The following is a 19,901-nucleotide window of genomic DNA, read 5'->3' on the forward strand; positions in this document are numbered from 1 at the left end:
CATTAGTTATGACTGGTAAACTAATCATCCAACCCGTCCAACCGTCCATCCTGGATGAGCTAACAGATTTGCAGGTTTCATTTCTGAGACTTTGGTGCATCTTCGTCTTACTTCCTGCTTTTCAAATGACACACAAACAAACGTTAATTGCATACTGACTTTTCTCATGTTTTTTTGAGCCACATGAACCGCTTTATGTGGTGATGATGATGATGATGACAACATGCAAAAAAAGGCTCACGAGCTTGACGAACACACTAAATCCACACTGAAAGACCCTCAGAGCCTCCCTGTCTCAAACCAGGATGAGGCCAGACCACTGTGCTCCTGAACCGTGCCGACTTCTAGATGTTATTAGCTTTTTGTTAGTTGAGAGTAATATTCTTAGTTGCAGCCTTTAGATTAAAGTTATACTGAAAGTTCTCACCAGAGTTTTTTTTTTTTCTATGTTTAAAAAAAAGTTGCAACCACAACGGATCACTAACTGATCCCAAACTCAACACTGGTGGTGTTCGGTTGCTTCACCAAACACCTGATGTTAAACTTGTCCGAGGTATTTGCCGGCGCAGCGTGCGCGCCGTCGGGAGATCAGGTGCCAGGGAGTTCAGGAGGTCGGAAATAGTTTCATCCCACATCACCGATGACTGAGGCAACCCAAGACTCCATCCATCAGCATTCCACCTTTCGCTTTTTCACGTTGTTGCTGCCTGCTGCTCGTATTTATAGCTCTGTAATGCAGGACAGGTAGAGGGGGGGAGGGGTGGGTGGGGGGGTTGGGGGTCAGGCTGATTGCATAATGCTGACGCTTGTTATCCGCGGCCGCTGCAGGTAGTGGCTTTACAGCTCGTCATGCCTGCTGCTTTGCGTCCCAAGCCGCCCTGGCAGACGCAGAGCCCAGATCCCAATGGTCGTCATCACTAAGGAGTGATAATTTTATGGCCCCGCGTTGAGTTATAAACACTCCAAATGATATATGTAGGACCTCGGGCTCAGTCAGCACTTATTGTACATTCGTACACTGAGGCGGTGGCGGAAAAAAATAGCTCATCCCTGACACAGATAACAATGCAGCCATATGTTAGGAGGCATGTTCTCGGGGGGAGGGCCAATCGAATGCAGCCACGTTGAGTAAAAGAGCTTTTAGGTGTTCGACAGGAAGACGATATAATTAGCTGCAAAGTCGGGTTTTATTTCCATGTTTGAAACTCTTTCAAAATTCCTGAGGAAGAGTTTCTAGAAGGTGACTTGGAGAAGTCTCATTATAACAACTGCACAGGCCTCTTTTATCTCCCGCTCTCTCCCAGTCAGCTGCAACACGAGACGTCAGCAAGGAACCGGAGAGGAAAACGACACGGAAGGCTCGTAGCTTTTTATAGACGCCGTCTTTGAACTGAAGAGACAGATAAAAGAACAAAACACCAATGACTTGAAGTTTTAATATGTATTCCGGCTTCTTGAAACACCAAGAGCCACAAAAGAAGCAGCATTTCCTGTTTTATGTGGGGAAGCAGGGTCAGAGAGGCACAGATGATACTTTTGATTCACGAGCGTCTCTTTGACAGCTAATACTTTAACCGAGCCGGGAACTCGAGGCGAGAGTCGGGTCCAAATGTCACCCAAAAAAAAAAAAAAAAAAGACAAAGAAGTTTTTGAGTCCGAAGATGAAGGGAAATGATGTGTTTGCACATTGTAATCTTACTTAAAGCTCTAATTCTTGTTTGATTCCCAGTGTGATTTCGATTGCAGCGGTAGAGTTCAAAATAAAGCAAATCAACCGTGTCTCTTCTGTTGTCAACTTGAATTGAATGTTTCCATGAACATCCATCGATCAGGTCAACATAAAATGAAGGGATAACATTCCTGTCATCAACTTACATCTGTCCCAGTTTTCAGAGTGGGGATATGTTTTCTATCCTGATGTCTGATCCCCAAAACTCCCAATCCGGTGAAATGCAATAAAGGAATATTTAGCTTTGTGACACCTCCGACTATACCAGAAAACAAGTTCATCGTTTCGGTCGATGTTCATACATAACTTTGAGTTTAAATCCTTCATTCAACTCGTTTGTCTTCTCAACAGTATTAGGTGAACATGCGGTATATTTGTTGAAGATGCAAACACAGAAACAACAACAACAACGCCCTTGTGTTGATATCTTTATATTGAAATTCATGAAGTATACACAATGCATTCTACACTATTACAAGTTCCACACATTGATAATGATCTTGTTGGATGATAAAGCTACGTTTTGGCATTTGATTAACCAAACAGCAGTCAGACTGAGAAGCTTCAAACTAAAAACAAAACAAAAAAATAAAAAATATAAGATTAAAAACATAATGATCTGTTGTGGATTAAACTGTAGCACGGCAGCAGGTGGGTGGGTACAAGTAGGCAACATTAGTTATAGCTACAGAGTAAAAAAAATCATAAACCAAAAGTTCAATATTTATTTTATGTTTGTTATATACAACCCAGTGCCTTAAGAGGAGCGACTCTTTCTTTCGTTCGGCCTCTGACAACGGCAGATTTCAGCCTATCAGATTCGATCTTCCCAAACCCCATGAACAGTCGACGTGATCTATCAGTAACAGTTGGTTTCGGTGGTGAAGAGGATTTTGGAGCCTCCCTTTCTGTGAGTAACATGAAAACACACACGAGCACTTTATAACCTGACCTCCGACCTCCCTCCTCGTCCCCCCGCGGACCGATTTAGAGCGCCTGGCCTGCGGTCTGACCTCCCCACACTCCAGTGATACTGATCCACAATTTGGGTGCAGAGTTACACTTGTGGTGGTTAACAGGTGCTTTAATGTGTGTGACCTTTCTGCCAACTTTAACTGTATGTGTGTGTATGCAAGTGTTGAAAAAGGGAATTACTCTCGCAGGGATTTATTTATTTTTTTTCAATAATTCAGTGCATCAGTTGCTGCAGGTATTTGTAAGATTTCTCAAATGTCGCAATCTTCTTTTGCCTAAAGGCTCAGAAAAGTTGAGCGCACGCAGCTGAAAAAAAAAAAAAAAAAAAAATACAAATAAAAAATACAAATTCCTGTCATGTTTCTGAAGCCACCTTGAAAGGATGAGTCGCGTGGTCACGAAGAGAAGCACATGGAGCAGCAACACGGGTTTTTGTTCGCGCAGTGGCATTCAAATTGGCATTCAGCGACTCTTTTGTAAGCCAAGAAAAGAATCAAAACACTGGGTTTTCACCTCTGGCTCATGGAAACGCTGCTATCGGTGCATAGCAGAGAGGGAATGAGGGCCTGCTCAGCTCTGCGGAAATGTTTGCAATGAAAAACAGACGACAACAACATGGAAGTGCACCCAGTGGCTGAGGCCTCTCCCAGTCCGAAGAGAGCGGGTCTGTACGTTACAGAGCCGCAGCTCCGGAGACCCCAGCTTGGCCTGCGCTCACAGATGGCGTGAGGAATGGCAGTAAACGGTGTGAAAGAGGCCGGAGGAGACCGAGACCCAATCCACGCTGGAATAAAAAGCTAAAAGCTTGCCCTCAGACTAACTGCATCATCCTCCCTGCTGGCAGACGGCCACATGCCAAACAACAAAGTAGATTATGTGAGACATCGCTGCAAAGCGCTCGACGTGCCACGGCGAGCTGCTCGACTGCAGCAAAACCTCAATCAGTCAGTCAGGACAACGCTGCGCCGTCTCCTCATCACAGGACCAGGTGGGACAATGCAGGTGCACCTCAGAGCATGTTAACGTTATGACAGAGGCCAACATGTATGGCTTTGCTCTAGTCCTTTTCCTTCGCGTTAGTTTTGGTAATTTTTCTCAAGTGGTGTCTTGTACTTGTGTCCCTTCACACTGAGCCGTTCGGCGAAAGGGACAGATGATTGTGACCGTCTACACTCTGCCGCTAATACTCCTCACCGCCCTTCCTCGCAATCCTCCCCGCTGCTCTCAAACACCTCCCTCGCTGGCGAAGCACAATCTTTTCTTTGCTGACTGCGTTCTGTTCTTTATTTCCCCCGCTGAGACCTCCTCCGCGGCGATGACCCTTCTCGTCTGGCAATGACACCGTCAGTCAGGTCGCATGCCTTCCTGAAACCTCCCGACCCCATCTGCATGTTTGGGGACTTGGGTGGCAGCTTTAACAAGCAGGTGCGTCTAATGCACAGTGACTAGAGTTTGTTGTGAATTTTTATTTTATGTGTGTTTACGTTACTGTATAGCTCGGTGTTTATGTGTGTGTATAGCGGTGCAACTAATCCCCGCGGGCTTACTGGACGGTGAAAGCTGAACAGAGCGGCTCGCCAGTCTGCTCAACAAACCATTAGACGTGACCTTGTCGGCTGAGGTCAAAAGTCGCGGAGCAGCTGGTGCCTTGGAAGAGGGGAGGAGGCGGATTTTGAAGGCATGTTTAAGTGTAGCTTAACGTGTGTGTGTGTGTGTGTGTGTGTGTGTGTGTGTGTGTGTGTGTGTGTGTGTGTGTGTGTGTGTGTGTGTGTGTGTGTGTGTGTGTGTGTGTGTGTGTGTGTGTGTGTGTGTGTTTTCTATTTGGACTTTTCTTCTCCCTCTGATGAGTGTGAACGGTTGCTAAGAAACACTGCACCACTCTGGGCTTTAGCGACACGCTAACATACATAGATACATACATACGCTGTGTGTGCGCGCAGAGGGTTTGCACGGTTCGGACCTGCTTAGTTTCTTTGTGCTGGGAGATCCAAACCAGGCAAACCTCCAGCGGAGTCTTTTAGTTGTGAAGGAAGCCGTCAGTTATCCCAACAGCTTTTGAGCCTTTTATTTTTTAGTAATTACATGTTCATATCTACCAGGATCATCTGGATCGACCTTCAGATCAAGGCTTTGTCAGCAAGTCTTTTTCTTTAAGCATCATTCATATACACATGTGAACATTTAAGGGAAAAACTGGAAAACCGGGAACATTTTCCTGACATGCATGCACCCTTAGTGCTTTTTCTTTTTTCCCTTGGACCTGCACGCAGTCTTTCACACCCAAACTTTACACAAAATTATTTCAGTCAATTATTGATGCATTCAAACTCTCACTCACTCACACACGCACGCACGCACGCAAGCACATACACTCACAGTCTGCACAAAACAAACAAACGTGCACTGTACGCACGTGTCCTCTTTACATAAGCAACATTCGTGAACGTACATTTAAAAAAGGAAAAAAAAAAAAAAAAGAAAAAAGTTTGTTCAACAAAAATTAGAAAAAAGCTCAGTTTTGAAAAGGCGTCTATTAGCTTTCGTACCTAAAACAAAAACATTTACAGGGACTTGTTTTGTGCCAGTAGTTTAGAGGGGGGATGGGGGCGGGGGGGCACAGAGTGGTAAGGAAGGACGGAGTGTTTTCTTCTTTGCCCCTTAAGGACAGCTTACAGTTCTGATGTCCTTACCTTCCTCCTGTGGGTCTTTGATATCAGCAGTACAAAGACACAAATCAATGAAGCGTCGCTTTTTCTTTTTTCTTTTTCTCTTTACGTCAGTTGTCTTTCTGGAGGAGGAAGCATATCGTTCCTGTGGGGGAGGTCGTAACATTGCACTTCATCTTCTGTTTTCAATCCCTTCTCATCAGCTCTTATTGGCTGCAGTCATTCGGGGTGGAGATTGGATTTGGGGGGGTTCGAGGGGGTCACAGAAACACAAGGACGTTTCTGAGAAAACAACATAAACAGTCTGTAGCAAAGGGGGTCCTGGGGTTCAACGGTTATCGTTCATGTTAACAGTTATGGGGGGGGGGGGGGGGGGTCAGGGGTTAGATTAGGGGGGTCCAGAGCTTGGAGCTGAGGGAGGAAGGGTCGTCGGGTTAGGTGGTCTCTTTGCCCTGGGTCCCGGTGACGGTTTTGATGGAGCTGAGTGTTCGGTTGAACCAGGTCTTCTTGGCGGCCTGCACCTCGTTGAGAGCCAGACCCAGGTGGTGCTCCAGGTCCTGACGCAGGAGACAGAAGAAACAGACAGGCAATGAATAAAAACATTTCCACCGTCCATTTTCAGGTCGTTTCCTCTCTTCAATCTGCAGCTTTGAGCTCAGTTCTCCTCCTTTTCTCCGACATCATTAATCACATGGAATCCTTTTTTTTGACTTCACTTCTGATAAACTGCTCACAGAGCTCTCTGTTGCAGTCAGGAACTTTTATGTATTATAAATAATTCAGTCTTCTTGTCTGCCTCTTGCAGACGCACTGCGCGTTTGCCTTCATTTAAGAAGCAACAAAAACCTCGTCATCTAGAATATTCCCAAATCGGACCTGAACAGCAGCTGCACTCCTCAAAACGAGGATGAACGAGGATAAGCCGGATTTTTTAAAAAGCATCCAACCAAACACACTCTACCCGTCCCTCGGAGCCCCGTCGCACATGCCAAATAAACCTGATTGGATTGGGCAGATTTATTACAGACCCTTAACTGCTGCAGATAACACATGTTTTTGTGTTTACTGTTGTAGTAATTGATTAAATAAAAGCTGTCAGCATGTGAGAAGCAGCTAAAAATTAAAAAAAAAAAAAAAAAAAAAAAAAAAAAAAGGCTCATATAAAACATAACCTGCTCCTGCTTTCACCGCAGTGTTTAAAAGCCTCCCGCCCACTAGAACGGCGCTCTTTTTCTAATGCTGATCGAGACACCGATGATCACAGCAGCGTCTTCACTCTGTTAGGAAATTAAATGGCGCCTACCCACAAAGATCCCACTTTCTTTAAGCGTGTCTAAACGCAAAAGGCTTCGTGGAGCCGCCGCTGCCCCGGCATGTCTGTACTGTTCAGGTTTGATTAGAGTGGGAAAAGTAACCTCTGAATTTATTTCTTTGCAAGGTGACGCACTATAAAGGAAAGATATCTTCTCCGGCAGCCCACATCTAAGCAACGGCACTAAGTGGAGATTAACCTCTTGTCACTTTACAGGAGCAGAAATAATAAAAAAAAAAAAAAAAAGATTTTGGTATGTTCTGGGAAAAGTATTGTGAGTTGAGCAGAATCACTGTGACTCAAGGTCCGCTTCGTTGCTGGCGTCCATGTGAGCTGGAGGAGTCGTGATGGCAGCGGAACGTCGTGACCCCCTGGCTTCTTCTGCAGCTAGGCTGTGGCAGCTTATGAAAGCTTTTTAATGCGTCCGTGGCCAGAAATGCACTTCACCTCTCTTCGCTTTGTAGTCTGATTAGGATTGAACCGGTGAGGCGGTGTACCTGGATCTTGCACTCAGCCTCCACCAGCTGCAGTTTGGTCTGGGCGAGCTCCAGCTCCATCTCCCGCAGCTGGTTCTTCAGACTCTCCTTCTCCTCATCCGGCTCCTCGCCGGCCCCGGCGGGCGCCGTGGTCACGGCGGCCCGCACGCGGCCCTCTTTGTTGAAAAGACTGCTGCACTTCTCACAGCCCTCGACTTTGGACTGCAGCGGAAGACGGGAGGGAGAAAGCGAGACAAAAAGACAAAAATAGAAGAGGTGAGAGGACGAAAAATGAGGTCAGCACTGACCTTAGCGGCCAGCATAACGCTATTAAAACAATCTGCTTCGCACGGCGTTGCACTCTTAAGCTGCAGGAGGGCGAATGATGTAAGAGAAAAAAACAAGGCAGATTAATTTGGGGAGAAAATCCACAACGAAAGAGATTCCAGCTGAGAGCAACAAGAGATATATTTAAGGTTAGATGAGATACAGGCCGGCACATAAAGATGACAACACTAAGCCTGTGCTGTGGGTCGAACAAAGAAATATTGACTTTGGACTTAGAAATAGAGCAGATGGAAGAAAATAAATAAATAAACTCAGGTATACTGCAACGGTTTGGCTTGTGTAGTGGTGATTGAACGGATTAATATCAATTGATTTTTTTTTCCTCCTCCTTGTAAAGAAAGCCGAGGTTGTGGTCATTTTTAAGAAATTGTACATCCTGCCATTCATTCAACAAGAATCACAGTGACAATCAAAGATCTCATTAAGGTCGTCCAGCACTCCACTGGTCATATCTACTTATTAATTATTATCATCTAGCTGCTACACATCTTCATCCACCTTAAAGTCGCCACTTCACCACAAAGTAAACAGACACAAAAACACATGCAGCGTGTGCATAGAAAGCTCCCCACGCACAGACTTAATACAGGAACATTGCTGCTAGAAGGCCATGTGAATATATTCACATAGAAATATAAATTAGGTTTTAAAATGTGCAAACGTGGAGGTGAAAAGTGCATTTCTTATACATTTCCTGTGTAATCTTTCTGTTTTTGATCTGCAAGTGGACAATTCCGAGACAGAAAAGAGTCATTTGCACACATTTGTCACATTAGGTGATGGAACAATGAGGCACAGGGGTCATTCCAACCAGCTCTGTACGTCCAGTAAGAAAATGGAATGGCAGGTTGTGCCAACTGTTGGTGCACAGGCACACAACTTCCAAACAAACAACTATTGTCTAACGCGGAGATTTACAGCTTTGTCTGCGCTCGCCTGGAACGACTGTCACTGCGCAAAAAAGATTTTTTTTTTCTTCTTTTTTTCATTAATTAGAGGAGAAACCGTGTTGAGTTTTGTTAGTGAAGCATGGCAGCTCATTAGTGAAGCAGCCACACGAGCCAACTATTCGCTGCCTCTCGTGTTGGCGCTGCACTCCACCCTGCCGCCGCCGGTGAAGGAGCTCTTTTTTTGTGTGCACACGTACGAGGTGAGCTATTACTGGGAACGTAGCAGTTTTGCTGGCAGTGTGAGTAAATCGCTGTAAATGAAGGAAAACCATCACCTGTCTGTGTTGTCGTACATAGAGCAGCTTTTACATGGTTGTACTTCTCTTTATTAATCTCGCTGTGGTAGACGAAAAGCCTTGTTTCACCGACCTTCTCCGCTCACCTCACTTAAACCCCACAGGTTGGTTAAACCCTTAAGAGATTATTCTGGGCAGATTAATGCTCCAGCTCACATCAACAAGTAGCACTGTCCACATACACACAAGGCTGAGTGTCTTTTAAACAGATCGGTCCCTCCAAATGAATATTCTATCGCGCGACACTTACATTTCATTTGAAGCCGACTTGGAAATATGGAACAATTCCTGTCTCATTGCTGCAGAAGTAGCTGAGAGCCTTAATGAAGCTGTAAGGCGCTCGAGCAGCAACCGTTTCTCCTGTCAATTTAAACAGTTTCAGTGAAACGGTGCGTCACTTTGAACGTCTAATCACAAACAGCTGCAACTTGCAATTACAAATTACCAAGTGAACATTGGTGATCAGTTGTCAGCAGTTGTTGACAGTTTATTTAATTGTGGGACTATTTTTAGTAGATCGGGAAAGAAAAAGCTCAGCGGTAAACTGCACACACGTACACACATGCACAGAAACCCTCCTCCATCCTGCATGCGAATTGTCCTTTGTGCGCTGAACTTTTTTTGTGAGTCCTTGGGCAGCTCCGACAAAGCTCCCTGCCAAAACGGGCTTTTCTCCCAGCTCCAGTCCAAACTGACGTTTCATGAGCCAACTGTGGAAGTGTTGGAAGTCAGGTGCCAGGCTGTGACTGCTTGGCCAGAGTCCTCATTCTCCCCAGTAGAAAGCTTTGATTTTACGGCCAGTAGACACAATGATACGGCCACACAATTCTCAAGATAACCTGCAAAGTCAGAGGTGAGTGATCTTAACTGCTCTGCCCATCGCTCTCGCTCCGTGAATAGATTTGCCACTGTGATACTCATTAAATGTGTAGATGAAAAGAAAAATACAACATCGAATTAAAGCGAGGCCATTTTAGGGATGTTTCAATTACATTTTATGGCTAATCTTTATGACCAACCGATTCTACCACATCCATTCGTCTGTGTTCTAAACGGCTTTATTCAACTTATGGTCGCGGAGCACTGGAGTCAGTCCCAGTGGATTGTTTGGTGAAGGCAGAGCAAACACAAAAAGACAGACGGCGACACACAATCACATTCAGAAACTCTATATGCAAACTACACACAGAAACCCAAATCGAACAGGGGATTTTCTCACTGTGATGCTGAACTAACAACTACAGCCCTGTGCAGCACGGCGTCTACCCCGTCTGTTAACAACCCACCAGGACTCTGGCCTCAGATTAGAATGCTGAAAATTAGTCAGCAACACAACAGCAATGACAGACAGTCAAGCTCTAAAATGTCAATTTTTTCCCCACAAATTATAAATATTTTATAATTACTTGTGCTGTCAATCGATTAAAACAAATTTACTGATTAACTGCACAATTTTTTGAGATTAATCGCATTGTTTTTCTACAGAAGATTCAAGCTTGTAATGGATTCAGGGGAAAACCACGGAATTAATGTTGACTCAACACACAGAGACTATATTTAAATTCAAAGACTATTTTTAGAACATTCTTTTAGCTTTGCGTGAATGCCGATTCTCTCCAAGATTAGCAAAATAATAAAAAATTAATTAATTAATTAATAAACATCTAACATAACTCTGGATTCTGTTAGATTGCAGGTCCATCACTTTGAGAGTTTGAATATTTCTAGAAAGAAAGTTATAAACTTGTTACATGAACAAAGTGGCAATAATACACCCCCCCCCCCCCCCCCCCCCCCCCCACCACACACACACACACACACACACACACAGAGGGGCAATTTAGGTAGGGCAACAGTAAAGGAACGACTGTTTGTACCAGGACCTGGGCACGTCCAGAACCATTTGATTGGAGGACCAGAGAGCTCTGCTGGGGCTGCCTTCTCAAGGTCTTTGCATGAGAGAAAAGGCTTAACCTTGGTCAAAAGTCGCACTGAAAAAAGCTGGCTTTGACAACAGCATTTATTTGCTGGTTGAACTTCAGGTCTCGGTCAAAGACAACTCCCCAGGTTCCTGACAGCATCGCGGACTGGACCCATGACCAATTAAATTAACACGTTATTTTTGACAGCACTAATAAATTTCGAATACTTGTACCTCCAAAACAAGAAACACATGCATTTACGCGTGTGTGTGTGTGCGTGTGTGTGTGTGTGTGTGTGTGTGTGTGTGTGTGTGTGTGTGTGTGTGTGTGTGTGTGTGCGTGCGTGTGCGTGTGCATGTGCGTGTGCGTGTGCGTGTGCACTCACTCTGATCTTCTCAAGCTCTCCTCGTGTAGCTGTCTGTTGCTTCTCGAGTCGTTCGCTCAGCTGGGAGCAGATCTACAGGAAACAGAAAAAGAGACGACAGTTAGTTGTTGACCACAAACTCTTTTCAACCATACTCTATGTGCAACACATCAGATTTTTTCTATGTATATTGCACTGTCCCTGATAAATAATTAAATTGAAAATGGAAATAGTGAAAACAGTTTGCAATGGGAGATGCTATTATGGTATTTTGCACTTCTAAGAATGTAGCAAGGCGACATGCGACCCTCACTACAACCAAATATGAAAAGAAACTATCAGCACCAGTCCCCGTCAGGTTACTGTTTCTTCCTAAAACTAATAATTTACTATTTTACCAATTAGCCTATTAGCTTCTTGCTGATGGAGCCCACCTCCAGAATCATAGACACCTAATGTAAAAATGATTGAACATCAGTTGGAGCAGAAAATACCAGGACATGAGGTCAAATGTGTTGGTGAAACATGAATGGAGTAGCTTTGGTGTGTCAGAATAAATGGATCTCCAAATGAGAAAAAAGGAAACCATGGGACAAAAGAACAAAACATCCTAATGAAATAAAACTTGAACCTGGAGTTCCCTTCCGTCAACTTCTGTTTGATGATCATGGGTAAAGCGGTCTCTATGGACTTCATCCTCTTACCTTTAAGTCCATTAGTGTTGACTTAAGGTCGTGCTTTTCCGGTCAGACTCAACGGACACACATACATGAGTGCGCATACACACTGTTATGTATCGCATGTACAATCTCGGTTTTCTGTCTTTAACTACAACCGACAGCAGCTGAAAGACTCCCACGAACTTGTGTTGCAGCTTGCAGACGTACGGAAAAATCAATGTGACATGAGTCATCGCAAGAGATACATAAGGTCACTCTACCTCTCTGCGAACAGCATGTATATCTCTACTTCTTCCTGCTGGCTATGGCATACACTGTGCATCGCTATGCACCAACCAGAAGTGATTATTGTAAAGATCTGTGCTCGCTGAAATCCATCACTCTCCTCCGTCATTGATCCTTGTCCCATCTCTGCATACTGTACCTTTATCACTACTCAGCTTTAAATTGATCAAATGAATCTGGATTTGAACTACCATTCATTAATCTTGTTTGTTTGGACTCGAGCTCCTCGGCCTCCAGCAGGAACCATCCTGTCCTTAATCACTTTTGTCCTCGTGTCGGAAACAGACGTTTTACCCCTCCTCCAGATTCTCTTTCTCTCTCTACAATTAACGAAAAAGCTCAGGGGGACACGGTGAGCAGGACAGCGTGTTCCGATGGGATTTCAGGACTATGCAAGATGCGGTACTTGTCAATCAAAGGACAGCAGTCGTTATCAGCCACTCCATCTGCAAGCAAGCTGTCCAGGATTATTCAGCTCATTTAAAATCAGGACAAACATGCTACACATCTTTGTATCTATTAGTGTATCGCTCTAATAATACATTTTGTGTTTGTCTATGATAACCCAAGACTCACAGTCGTATTTTATTCCGAGTTTTTTTCTGTACTTTGGAAAAGTTTGCTAAAACCTGTCAAAATTTTACTTAAACTATGTTGTTATGAAGTTTTTTTTAATAAATAAGACTGCAGCAAGAAACAGGGAATTGTTTAAAAACCAAAACAAGTTTTTTAACATGCTGTCATGGTTCCTTTTTTTTTTTTTTAAGCAGCCAAAAAAAGGTATTCTACTGTGTAAGAATCACTTTTTAATATCTGTAAAATTTCACATTATCATCTTACCACAGGAAATAACTACATGATCCTATTCTGGGATTTATGCTTTTATATCTGGAACAGTTTTGACTATTGTGAAATACACACAACGTGAATAAAACTATTGCCACTTAAACTGGCTGACTTTGAAACCTGATAAACATGTTACTTACATGTGAAGAAGTGTTTGTATTGACCTGTATGTCAATGAGCTCCATTTGAAGTGTTCAGGGAGTGGGTGGAAGTGAAACTTGTATATCTCTACGTCAATCTTTATATTTTTGATACTAACCATCCTTGTTGGGTCCTGTATTGACCAGTGATGAGTGAAAGTTATTTCCATACTATGTTTGTGCCATGAGCAAATTAATGCTAATCATCCAACAACCCCTTTAATTCAAGTTTATCTACCCCACCAGGGTTTGGGGTGATGTCCTTAGGTGCTCATTAACAGTCTACCTGTCCTGCATCTTTTACTTCCCCCAAAACTTGTTTTATGTGTCTGCAAAGTTTCAGTCGTTTTGCCTCATTCCGCAAATCAATTGCAAATCAAGCGCAAACATTTCCTCTATGTGTAAAAAAAAGCCCAATGTCCTTCAAAAAGTAGAAATATATACTTTCAACCAAACTATATCTAAACCTGGAAGTGAAAGACCTGGATTTATCAAACCACACTGGGGATTTTTTAAAAACATACTCTTTGTACTTCACACTACACCAAGTCACTTTAATCCAGAAAAACTCCCCAGAAAATAAAGTTGGATTCTTTACATCAGGTCCAGATCGTTTGAAGTACACACAAACTCTGAAAACTCAGAATCTTCAAGCTGATTGCATATGCTTTGAAATAAACTCTCTGAGATGAAGTTCATTTTAGAAGAGAAACGTAAATTCACACGACCAAAAGGCTGATGGGTTCCCAAGAAGTGAATCGTTCCATGCTTGAGGAATAATGAGTGCAGTTCATTAGGCAGCACAGTCCTAGAACTCAAGTGTTTGTGTATTGTGAGTGCTCCTGTGTAGCATGTATAGTGGATGTAGGTTACTTTTATTCATGTACAACCAGATTTCCACACAATAAGTCAAATGTGGTAAAACAGTGCTAAATTGAGTGAGTCCAGAGTCAAATTATTCTAAAACTATGACAAGTAAATGAAACATAATGCTAATAGGGCCTCAGAGACTGGAGCACTTGCACATGCCACAATACCTGGCACATCCTCAGCCGGAGTATCCACACAAGCGCCACTCCTACCAGAGGGATTACACTGAGATACTTGACACTGTTTTTAGCTTCACCAGTAACACACATTTCTCTGTCCTCGAGTGCTGGAGACACAATTAGCACACAAAGCTTTTTTGGCTCTAATCCCGCAAAATGAAACTTGGCATTGACGGCCACTGAAATAGCAAATCTCTATTTAAAAAATAATTTGAGTTATGTGGGTTAGACAACAACGCAGGATATTTTGGGGCATTCTTCAAACTTGTCAATCCCAACAGATATGAATGCTGCTACCCCCCCCCCCCCCCCCCCCCCCCCACACACACACACACACACACACACTTTCTTTTCATTTTCCTCCCTCTCGCATTCCCATCCTTCTCGTCATGAATTGAGCTATTTTTTGACGAAGACCCATTTTCGCTCTTAGCTCAGCAGAGCACAGCCATCAGCTGCTCTTGCTTGTTAGCAAAATGAGGGTGTTCTCGCACAAACGCACCCAACCATCAAATCTTCCATGAGGGCTTTGGTCACTGGTTCTCACGTCTGCTGTCAGTTCTACTCTGCCGTCAATATTTTTAGACGCAGGTGAAGCTAAGGCCTCTTTCTAAATAGCCTCTGTGTTATTTTTGAGCAGTTCCACAGGGACAGACACAAGGTGGATAGTTGCATAATGTCCCAGCTCTGATGGTAACAGCACTTGATCTGATAAGTTTTTATTGAAGTATTAAGTGACAAGATGAGATCTGAGGAGGAAAAATGTGCGCACAGACTTGTTAATCAAAGACTTTGGGTTCAGTTTGAGGACAAGTCGGAAAATTAGAGATTTCGGCTTTGCTAAAAAGATAAATGAGCGACAACACTTTGCTCTAAAAAGTAGATTATTTTTAAATATTCATGGCTAGCAAAGCTGTGGTGATGACATGATCACAGCTTAGATCTGGAAGGACGAGACCAAATCAGTCAAGATAAGTGGGGAAGAAGTTTCACAGAGGCCCTGATGACAGATGAAACGTACACAAACTAAATGAACTTACAAATATAATGAGGAATGTATTAGTGCTGTCAAATGATTAATAATTTTAATCAGATTAATTACACAGTTGCTGTGGATTAAGGTCAATTATTCATGATTAAAAATCATTCATTTTTAATCTATATTAATCATGTTTCATTTTACACAACCATACAGACTCAGGAGAGGAGATATATATGCGCTTAATGTGTTTAATAAACATCCAAAAAGGTTCATGTTAACAAAAAAATTCTGAATGAATGAATGTGAACTTCTTACTCCTTTTTCAACCAGCTATGAAGACAAACTAATTTGTTGACATTGTCCGAGAGGAGAGTGGACCGCCTCTTATTTACAATGTGGAAATAAACTCTCTGACTAACGAATGCAGAGTGTGCGTATTACTTTATACCCGTCGGCTGCTCCGTCTTGGCTTTTTTTGTAGAGTAATTTCCCATGGAGTAGGCCAACGAGCTTATTTAGCGTCTTCCATATCGAGTTGGTTCCAGAACCAGAACAACTGGCCATTTGCACATGTGCAGCGGCATGCGCTACGGCAAGTCTACTTGGACAAGCTACCCCAAATTCGTACCACAGATGTTTTAGGGATGCTGAGTCATTCTGTCAGTTTTTAAGCAGATTAATCGTGATGACAGATTAATTCACGTTAAGGCATTAATTAGGACGGCCCTAAAATGTTCACAAGTGAAGTTAGTGATTCAAGCTGTAAATCAAAGGTTATTTCACACCAACACACTTTACACCATTTGGTTGGGACAGTCACACAGATTAACCTAAAAATGAGGAGGGAAAACTCCCAACAGAAACAGACTGGACGGGTTGCAGTGAGACAAGAAAAAAAAGAGAGAATAACAAGGCAGAGAAGCAAGTCTTCAGAAGTCTTAATGATGGCTGCTTGGCCTCATTAAAATATGGCGCAAGAGCTTTGTGAGAATAATAAAGTTTTCTTCTTTAAAGTAGTAAGGTAACAAACACTAACATTCAGACTGTGACTTACTGCTGTGCGGCGACTGCCAACTACTGGCAGCTGCTTCCCTCTGAATTTTGATCACGTACTGTTTAAGGTGAATTATTACTTTTGTGTCTTGGTGAGTCTTGAGTTCGGCCTGCAAACGTTTAACCGCTGAGAGCCGGCGCCGTTTTCCTGACACTCATCTAGTCTTTGGCACATGCATACAAAGAAACCACAAATCAATATTGGGCTGTTTGTAACCTTTCAGAGTATATATTAGTAATGACAGGGAGAGGAACAAGAAGTCTTGCATGTGAACACTCTGCCTCCACAGGATTGGGGGTTTTAAAAGGCACAAACACACCAGGACTACTTATTCTCAAGATTTATGCAGCATGAGAAAAATGATCTTTACAACGTGGTTACATTTGTGACAATATGTGGAAAATGTTGTGCGGAATACAAAACACTGACTTAAAAACAAATGCACGTGATCATCGTGTCTCTGTGAATAACTCATATCCTACCTCCCATTTAATCCTGTTGGCCTTCTTATTTCTGAATTCCCTCTAAAATATGTATACAAACGCATTATAATTTAATACATTGAAGTCACTACCATGGACTTTCATCATATATTCAAAAGATATGCACGCACATGCACATGTGGCCTATATTTCACGCAGTCATCTTTATGAGCCCTTAATTCATTTCACACAAAATTCAGACTCTGCAAAGATGGGAAATACTATCGGACTGATTTTTAACCCAAGACTGACCGGATATGTTTCTTATTCATGGCTGTAAAGTTCTCAGAGAATATGCAATGAGAGTGCATGCTTCACAGATAAACTCATGTTTCAAATTTGGATCTTCTCTGTGTACTTATGGAATGGACGTAAAGGCTAGTACATGGATGTAAGGCGAAATTCTTCTGCTTTCTAGTAGTTTTTCCCAAATTTTCTAAATACCATAAATGGTCTAGCAGTTATGTTTATGAGAAGTAGAGATGCCAAATCCTGTGAGCAGGTTGAGAATATAAAGGTTAGTATAGGTCCTACTTGCTTTAAAAACAATATCTGCCTATAAAACATGTCAAAAGCCGGTCAGCGACTTCATTGTACCCCAAAGCACAGCAAATCTGTGCCTCGCTCATGCACACAGCGGCAAAGAAAGAGTGAATGTTAAAAAATGAAATAAAATACTGGCCGCTCACGTTAAAAAGGATCAAAGCCAAACTTGTTACATTTATTCTACAGGTCATAAAATTACATGGTGTCTGGGCCTTTTGCCTTCTCCCTCTCATAGGTGCTGAAAATCCACATTTTATCATTACTTTCTCTCTTTGCTTGACCTTATGCTTCCCCCAGCTTGATTGTCAGGTCCTCTGAGCTGCGACCACATGTTATATCGAGACTTGCTTTTATTAGTCACAAGGTACGACCACATCCAGACAGCAGAAATGATCGTTAAGTAATTGGAACTTTGGTTTGTTTGTTATAATAAATATCTCTTGTGTATGGATGTACATTAGTGTCACTTTATATGTTCCAGATTAGAGACTTTGTTATCTATTACAGTTTTAAAAAGGGGTTTTCTTTTAATGCTAAATGCAAACAAAGACAAGGAAACTGTGCAGCTACTGTTTGTAGTTTTGGTTCCCTAATTTGCACATGAGAGGAAAGTAGCCTCCCTTCAGTAAGACGATATGAATGGTAAGAAGTTCTGTGTATGCAAATTGGAAAAAAAAAAAAAAAAAAAAAAAAAAAAATCAACAATAGTACAAACCTGTTTATATTCTCCAATGATGGAGCCGTTCTTCTTAATCTCAGATTCAGATTTGTCAAGCTCTCGTCTGCACATCTCCTTCAACTGTGGGGGGGGGGGACAGACATACACAAAGAGAAATCATTAAGCTGCTACATATCAGAGAGAAAGGACGGGAGACGATCCAAAGGCCCCAGAGAGCATGAGACTGCAGTTAAATGTAAAGAAGACACAGAAAGGTATTGGCAGACCTGAGGCTCGGGGCAAAGTCGTGCCCTCAACACAAGCACATAAATCACTCAGAGTGAGACACCTACACACTCCACGAGACAGGAGACATTTGGAGGACAATGCTCAACTCACATGGGAGCACAGCAGGTCCGTCCTTCGACTCAAAGGGATTCTTCATCGAACTCGGAAAAGTAAACATCAAACACTAACTGAAAGCCGCCGAGACTAAAGCTTTGACCTGGGCCTTTCTACAAAGACACGGCACAAGTAATCATTCAGCGCGTCAACTGTAAATATATATTTTCTTAACCTATCTTTACAGAGAAAAATCATTTAATTAATTTCAATCAGATAAACACATTCACCCTCATATGAGTCTATAAAAGTATACTGTCCTCTCTCTTTAAACTTCTTCTATTGGATATACCGTCTTCACTACAGATTGCAATTTATTCACCTATGTATTCAAAGATGAGATTTGACTGTTTCTGAAGAAAATTGCTGCTCAAAGAACATCATACTGTTCTAATTCAAGATGTTCTTTTGCACAATTCCTTGTACCTAGTTTAAAGTGACTCTATCAGAAAAAAAAATCTTTAAAATACATTTCCCTTAAAAGAGATCACTTGTGCAGAGAAGAGAAGAATTTTCTTCAGAAAGGTATTGAAAGCATATTAGACATGTACAACAACAAAATCCCTTTAGAATTTACTTTGATAAAGCAAAAGCCTAATCCTAATATTTGTGCACATCATTCTATTCGAGCATTAGCTTTTTTTCTTTGCCTTCTTTTTATTTACCTGTCCATTGTGGATGCCAGTAATTACTGAAAATATACAGCACATTATTGGACTTTGCCAAAATATAGATAAGTGCGATCATTTGTAATATTCATTGATAGTGACAAAGTTTTAAAGATATTTTTAACTATGTAGAGATACATGAACACATTTGAATGCAGCCAGGTTGCCTGTCTATGGAGTAAAATACATGACTATAGATTATACTAATAATCCAAAAAGCAAACAAAAACACGCCCCAGGCTAACATGTTTTTCAAACTCACTTAAGACAACTTAATTCATCTAATTAACATATACATAATCAACGTACCAGTGTATTTTCATTTAGTTTTGATAAAATCCAGCACATTTCTCAGTCGTGAACTTTAAACATCAGTTGGACTGAAAAGTTTTCATTTTACTGGATTAATCTAAAACCAGAAGTACAGTAAGTGTCTTATTATTTGCTCTAACCTGTGCAGACTCTTCCTCCAGACGTCGCTTCTCATCCTCCGAGTCCACCAGTTTCTGTTTGGTCAGCAACAACTCTTTATTCAGGGCGTCTGCCTTTTCCTCGGCCTAACACACACACATACACACGCACGCACAACAAAAAACACAATGTTGATGAGCTCACTGAAAACCACACTTTCGTTTACTTTCCTCTTAGTTTTATCTTGACCAATCCTCTTTTGTAGCTATAACTAAATGCCACATATGCATGTATGCACCTTGTTACTTGAACACACAATACAAACATTTTAACTTAAGGTTTAGAGTAAATAAAGGGCCCTCCCACAGACAAACTTCTAACTGTGCCTCATCACAATTCAGCTCTTGCCACACACAATATTTAGCCTTGGTGAGATTTTCCTACAGACAATAAAAGTAACATGATGAGAAAGAAGTGTACACCAATTCTCACACATACGTTTCTTCTCTGTTGACTTACATTGTCCAGGTCTTTGCGCAGGGCGATCTTGCTGCTGACTAATTCATGTGCCAAGTCGTCGTTCTCCTGCTCCAAACGCATGTTGGCCTCTTGTAAACGACGGTTCTCCCGCTGGATGGCAGGGGCAAGACAGGGAGAGAG

At 42.2% G+C, this 19,901-nt stretch overlaps 1 protein-coding gene and 1 long non-coding RNA gene across 5 annotated transcripts in view; one reads left to right on the top strand and one right to left on the bottom strand.

The window, feature by feature from the left end:
• The first annotated feature begins 3,573 nt into the window (after positions 1–3,573).
• Positions 3,574–5,157, top strand: LOC308117638. Its single transcript, XR_013935845.1, has 3 exons — positions 3,574–3,692; positions 4,053–4,129; positions 4,225–5,157. It is a non-coding gene; the product is annotated as an uncharacterized lncRNA (long non-coding RNA).
• rabgap1 (RAB GTPase activating protein 1) overlaps positions 4,755–19,901 on the bottom strand; it is a 74,889-nt gene continuing 59,742 nt past the window's right edge. For all 4 annotated transcript variants that reach the window (XM_080476657.1, XM_080476656.1, XM_080476655.1 and 1 more), the window contains 6 exons: positions 19,761–19,871; positions 19,283–19,387; positions 17,818–17,901; positions 11,060–11,131; positions 7,180–7,380; positions 4,755–5,927 (listed from right to left, as the gene is read on the bottom strand). In XM_080476657.1, the coding sequence (XP_080332783.1) occupies positions 5,805–5,927; positions 7,180–7,380; positions 11,060–11,131; positions 17,818–17,901; positions 19,283–19,387; positions 19,761–19,871 (696 nt within the window). In that variant the 3' untranslated portion in view covers positions 4,755–5,804. The remainder of the gene's footprint in view (positions 5,928–7,179; positions 7,381–11,059; positions 11,132–17,817; positions 17,902–19,282; positions 19,388–19,760; positions 19,872–19,901) is intronic.

The sequence above is a fragment of the Lipophrys pholis genome (genome assembly GCF_963383615.2).
Source record: "Lipophrys pholis genome assembly, chromosome: 12".
Classification (NCBI taxonomy): domain Eukaryota; kingdom Metazoa; phylum Chordata; class Actinopteri; order Blenniiformes; family Blenniidae; genus Lipophrys; species Lipophrys pholis.